This window comes from Arachis ipaensis, chromosome B03, assembly GCF_000816755.2.
Source record: "Arachis ipaensis cultivar K30076 chromosome B03, Araip1.1, whole genome shotgun sequence".
In the NCBI taxonomy this organism is placed as follows: domain Eukaryota; kingdom Viridiplantae; phylum Streptophyta; class Magnoliopsida; order Fabales; family Fabaceae; genus Arachis; species Arachis ipaensis.
In genome coordinates this window covers 2,754,271-2,760,658 of record NC_029787.2, presented here as the reverse complement: position 1 = coordinate 2,760,658, position 6,388 = coordinate 2,754,271, and the positions used below count along the sequence as shown (strand labels likewise).

The 6,388-nt window shown below is 34.8% G+C and overlaps 1 protein-coding gene across 1 annotated transcript; it reads left to right on the top strand.

Moving 5' to 3' along the window:
- On the top strand, positions 243-3,101 carry LOC107629277 (superoxide dismutase [Cu-Zn], chloroplastic). Its single transcript, XM_016332025.2, has 8 exons — positions 243-634; positions 1,116-1,177; positions 1,263-1,302; positions 1,414-1,509; positions 1,604-1,635; positions 1,798-1,873; positions 2,180-2,233; positions 2,659-3,101. Exons 1-8 carry the CDS (start codon positions 397-399, stop codon positions 2,682-2,684), a joined length of 624 nt encoding a protein of 207 aa, XP_016187511.1. The 5' UTR covers positions 243-396; the 3' UTR covers positions 2,685-3,101.

Genomic DNA, 6,388 nt, shown 5'->3' with positions numbered 1-6,388 from the left:
CAATAAATTACTGTATAAACAATTTTAATTTTTAACATTTATTTAAGTAAACAAATAACTTCACCAATTAACTAATCTAACTTAGTTGTAAATTTGTAATAACGTGAGCATTATCAATCAAGTTTTATACAAATGTTAACAAAATCTTGGGTCTTTTATCAAAAAAGTTAGGACAAGTGAATATACAAGACCAAAAAAACCAAGAGAGGTTTCTAGAGAGGGCCGAAGGGATAGTGTGTGAATGATAGTGAATGGCAGTGACAGATTGGTGGATCATATTTTTTAAGTAGCCACCAACCATTGACTCGCACACTCTTAACACTTACACTTACTGAGTTACTCTCTCTGCGGCATTATCACAAACACCTTAACCTCACTCTTTCAACAACTGCCACAATGCAAGCAACCATGGTGGTGGCGCCACAACCCCTTCTCTCTCCCTTCCCAAGCTCAATCCTCAAGTCCTCTTTCTCCGGCGTCTCCATCAACTTGTCTCCTCAATCCCAATTTGCATCCCTCTCTGCCTCCGCCGCCAAGCACCTCACCGTCGTCGCCGCCACCAAGAAGGCCGTCGCCGTCCTCAAGGGTAACTCCCCCGTCGAAGGCGTCGTCACTCTCACCCAGGATGACAACGGTCTGCTTTCCCTCTTTTCCATTCTCTCAAAGTTTCCAACTTTCTGGTCAAAATTGACTTCGTTACATTGTTAAAACCCAGTGAAGCTATCTTAGTCTTCAACTCTTCATCAATTATATAGTAGTGCATTGTGAATTTGTGAAGCTTCCCAATTTCCTCTTTTGGTGAATTATTTATTCTTTTTCTCTGTGTTGGGTAGTTCTACTTAGATTCTGTTCAGCGGTTTTTGTGTTAGTTTAAGTTCTTGTTTGGACTGATATGTTAAGTTTACAACAGGTTATAATAAAAATTTCACGAATTCATAAAGAAAAGTTATTGTATCTCTGCGATAATGTGTTGCTATTTGCTAAGCGTGCTATAAGTCTTATTGATATCCATCAATTCCAATAGCAATAATTCAGGTGTTTACTGCATCATATGGGATTAGTTTACTTCTTAGTATGTTGTTAATCAACTAAATCTGTGTGATTGTGGTGTGTAGGCCCTACTACTGTTAATGTTCGTGTTACTGGCCTTACTCCAGGTCTTCATGGATTTCACCTAGTGAGTATTCTCTGCAATTGATAATTATACTGAGAATGGTATCTTTTGTTTTCCCCTTTCAAAATCTTGATGTCTTATCTTGCAGCATGAGTATGGTGATACCACAAACGGCTGTATTTCAACAGGTAATGAAGCTTGGCCTTGGTTTTCAACTTTTTTAGCCCAAGGTTTTCATTTTTCTTGCTATGGTTCAATTGACCAAGTTAAAGGTTTTGCTTCTTGAATGACTTGTTTAGGAGCGCATTTCAACCCGAATAACCTGACACATGGTGCTCCTGAGGATGAAGTCCGTCATGCGGGTGACCTGGGAAACATAGTTGCTAATGCAGATGGTAATAATTGTTTCTCTTCACTTTTTTATTGGTCTACTATCAAATGATTTCTGGACCTGCTATGTATAAACTACTTGCCATTTTTGCAACACAGGTGTTGCAGAGGCAACAATCGTCGATAAGCAGGTAATTTATATAATTTGTATTTCAGTACAGCAATTTGTTATCTCACAAGTTTTTCAGAGTGTTGCCCATTTTTTCATGGTTGTGAATTCCAAATCTTATTTTGAGGAACTGTAACTCTGTTTCTGTCATAGTCAAATGTGTAATTTGTTGCAAAACATGCAGATACCACTCACTGGCCCCAATTCAGTTGTTGGAAGAGCATTCGTGGTTCATGAACTTGAGGATGATCTTGGAAAGGGTTAGCTTTTCCTCTTCATACACTTATTTATGTTTCTATATCCGCTTCACTTGACCCTGCTGTAGAGGAAATTATCTTAGCCTCAAAACTTGTCTTAGCCAAGTTATTAGAATATGAATGTGCAATGGATGTGTACTTATCACAGGGGAGCTGTGATATGAAAATGGAATTGGTTGTTTGTCTTATGGCATATTATATCCCCTTGCTGTCATTTTAGGCTTGTATATAATTACTAAGTATAGTATGTTAATCATAACTGGAGTATTTTTACTTTATCCTTATGCACAAGTACTTGTACTTTCGCAGGTGGGCATGAACTTAGTTTGACAACTGGAAATGCTGGTGGAAGATTAGCATGTGGTATGAATAAAATCATGAATTAAAAGAGTTCTGCTCATTTCATATTTATGAATTCATCCATTTCAGTATGGTTATGTGTTGTTTGATTCACTTCTTTGCTGCAAATTTCTTATACGAATTATTTTCCGTTAATTTATTATTGATGTTAAAGTGATTTCTTCATAGGTATGAACTATAATCAAATTTACTGTGTCTTTGAAAATGTAATTTGGTGGGAAATGCTTTTGGAACGTTTATATTGGTTGTCATCTTCAGGGCTTTACATAATACCATTGCATTACTCTAACATCATGTTTGGGTTTTCATTTGGAAATTTTTAAATCATAGTTGAATAGCGTTTGCCCAAACCTTGGTTTTGGAGTTCCATCATAAATTTTTTGTTTTTCCTCTCTGACAATGTGTGTGTTGTGCTTGCTTGTTTGCAGGTGTAGTTGGTCTGACTCCACTGTAAATGCAATGAGTGTTTTTGTAGCAGACATTTTATCTTTTCATTGGTTACCACAATCTTTGAAGCATGAAGACCTTCTATGGCTTTTCCTTTCTTCAGTATGGAGCATATTGTCCTTACAAAAATGTGGGAGAAATATAATATTTGTCCAATCACCAGGAGATTAATTATGCTTCTAAGTGTTTAATCCCAAATAAAAAATGTGATTTCTGAAGTGGTTCTTATTGCATGGTTGTCAACCAACCTAGTTTGGTTCTTCATATTGATCTATCGCTTGCAATCTAGAATTCTAGATTCTAGAACCAGCAGGCTAGCTTTTCATGCATAGTAAGGCCTTTTTTGGAAATGACTTTGTATCCATAATATAATAATTAAATAAAGACAGGAACTTGCCTTGCTTGTTCTAAGAAAGTGAAGAAAAAAATAAGAGTGAATACCCTACTCGTCCCTGACAATTACCTCGAAAGGACAACGAGGCCTCCAAGAAAAAAAAAAACACCAAATCCGACTCCTGATTTTTTTTGGGACTGATTATTAGCCTTTGTGTAAAAAAAAAACAACATTGACTTTTTTTTGGCACAAGGGTCTCGTTGTTCTTTCGAAGTAATTGTCAGGGATCGGGTTGGATTTTTTTTTGTCAAGGGCTTCATTGTCTTTCGAAGTAATTGCCAGTTGAACTTTGTATTTGATGTACTAAGATGATTTAATAGTATAGATTATTTTTTTTTTTTTGTGACTAAAAAAGTTAGAGCAGGGAACAGAGTCCCAGAAACAAGAAAAATTTAACATACTATTTCTAGAAACTTGCACTGATTAGCTATGGTTAAAGAGGTGTCGATGAGTTTGTGGCTTAAGAGTCAAGAGTGTTTTGGTTAGCAAAATGAAATCATGTGAAGTTGGAATGTTTCGTTAAAGCTTTTTTCTTCGTTACTAATTATGTGTCATCACACTACTTTAGCTAGTGACAACCTTTTCTAGTTAGCAGTTGGACTTTGAATGGAAGCAACTTGCACTTAGCTATACGGCAGCCTACACTTTAACATTAATAGTAAAATCGAAGAGTGTATCTTATTTTTTACCCAAATATAATAAATGGGAGCATAGCATAGCATGTTAGAACATGCATGTAATAGATGATGCCACGTGGCGATTCTATGGCCTTAATAAGTAACTTATGATAGAGCAAGCAACAAATAAATGAAGGGGATAGAGCAACAACAGTGCACGTGCCTTTGCATAATTAAGGAGTTAAATCTCAATTTGGTCCCTGAAATTTAGTCCGTCAGAATGATCCTCACAATTTCGTTGGCCCCAATTAGAACCCCAAATTTGCAATTGTGGCTCCGGTTTGTCCTGCGATCATTTCCGTCACTAGAATGCTGATCTGACGCAATTGCATGACATGGTGGACACTACATAAACGACAACACATTGGTTTCGTGCCCAAACCCTTGGAAACCACGTCGTTTCAGTTTTTTTGTGGGTTAAAACTCTCTTTTCTTCCACTACGACAATCATAAGTTGCAAAACACCAAGAAAATCCTTACACTACGTGGTTTCCAAAGGATTTGGGCACAAAACCAATGCGTCGTCGTTTAAGTAGTGTCCACCATACCATGCAATTGCGCTAGTTCAGTATTCCGGTGACAGAAATTATCACAGGAGCCAGCTGGAGCCACAATTGTAAATTTGGGGGTTCTAATTGGGACCAACGAAATTGTGAGTGTTATTCTGAGTATCAGGCCAAATTTTAAAAGCTAAATTGAGGTTTAACTCCATAATTAAGTGTAGTAGTAGTAGTAGCTAGTAAAGTTTCAACTTGGTCACGACTTAAGGATGATGAATAATGATGAAGAGATAAATAAAGAGTTGGTTGTATGCATATGAAATGTATGTAATAGTAATAGTAAAGGGTAACCCTAAGACACAGACACAAGTTGGCAATGAGTCATTGTCCTAATCGAAGGATTTGCCGACCCACTACTACTAATCTACTATACACTATACACACTTACCCGTGACTTCACTTGTCTTCTTCACTCTTTGCAATATCCTCTTAATTACTAACGTAACGTAACATCACCAAGGTTACCAACATTTCATTTTCCCCCCCTCAAATCTCATAATATATAATATATTATATATATGTGTGTGTGTGATCGCTGATAATTAAAATCATTGTCTTGACGCACTCATTGCTTGTAGGGTAATTGAGTTAAGTATCACAAATGTCTAATTTCATAGTTATCATCATAAGAAATATGCATATATGTATGTCCAATTTTTATAATTGCTAAACAGCACATGACAAACTTTTTGGTCAAAGCTAAGATCAATACTTTCAAGGAATTTGATAGAAACCAAACATTGTACACGGATATATTTTAATGAATATCATACCACTTTGGGATATTTATAAAGTGAATAAGAATAATTAATATATAGAGAGGTTATATTATAGTATTAGGTATAATGTAACAGTTTGAAGTAAGTGCTTGTAACACTANTTACTCTTTTAAAATTATTTTATTTTATGTTCAATTTCAAAAAATAAAATAAAATTGAACATTATAAACCGTTTTATTCATTATTGTTCAATAATTAAGGAGGCTTTGGCCAGTTGAGTTAATACTCACTTAAATGGGATTCACAATAACATGTTTCAATGTTGAGTTAGTCTAATAGATACATTATTAGTCCGTTTAAACAAGAGTCAGAAGGTAATATTCTATAAATAAATATGCATAATGTGGAAGTAATGTCTTATATTAAAGTTTTGCTGTTCAAAAGCCGGTTGCTTCCAAGTGACAACTGATCCAGAACATTTGAAATTATGAAAATAAATAATAATAATAATAAAAACAAATTTTATGTAGAGTGCAAATGAAAGTCTTAGTTTGTTGTAATGTAAGAAGTAATTAATAAGAAGACAGAAGATAGAGTGCATGCTTAGTTGCAACGAACCACTTTGTCTTTACCGCCATGAGAGGATGGAGGAGGTGGAGTAAGTATTAGGTTTACTATCTACTAATACTTTTGATTTTTTGTGTTCCATGCCATGCCATTCAACATCACTTTGAATTTAAGCAATTCCTCATTCCATATTCTACTTAGCTTCCACCTACACACCTAGCTTCATTATATTAATTAGTGCCTAACAAATATACTTTGCAAACCTTAACTTAGGGGTGAGCGAACACGGGTAGCGAATACCCGGTTATCCGTCCGAATCCGAACCAAACCAATTAAATTGGTTCTGAAACTAATAGATAATCGGGTTCAATTTGAATCAAATTGATGGCTTTTGTTAGTGATTGGTTCGGGTATCAATTTTTGGAGATGCGAAATCCGAACCAACCCGTAAACCCGATCATATATTAATTAAATAAAAAAATAAAAAAATATATATGACTTTTTCATTAGACAATGATTATTCATTATTAATATGTTTAGATTTTAATGAGTTTAGTTTTTAATGTATTTGGTGTTTAACATGTTTGGATTATTTCTATTAATGTTACATGTTTATTGTATTTGTTGAATTTTTAAGATAAAAATTTGGTTTTTTTTTTTTATGAATTTCAAAGTCATCGGGTATCCAATTATCCGAACCGAACCAATCCGTTCTTAATCAGTTTGGTTTGGTTTGGATACATGTAAAAAAAAAATACAAATTCGAACCAAACCAAACCAATTATATTTTAATC

Coding starts and splice junctions, on each gene's coding strand:
- LOC107629277 (XM_016332025.2), top strand. CDS start 397: ATGCAAGCAACCATGGTGGTGGCGCCACAACCCCTTCTCTCTCCCTTC. Junction 1,510..1,603: donor CATAGTTGCTAATGCAGATG/GTAATAATTGTT, acceptor TTTGCAACACAG/GTGTTGCAGAGGCAACAATC. Junction 2,234..2,658: donor TGGTGGAAGATTAGCATGTG/GTATGAATAAAA, acceptor GCTTGTTTGCAG/GTGTAGTTGGTCTGACTCCA.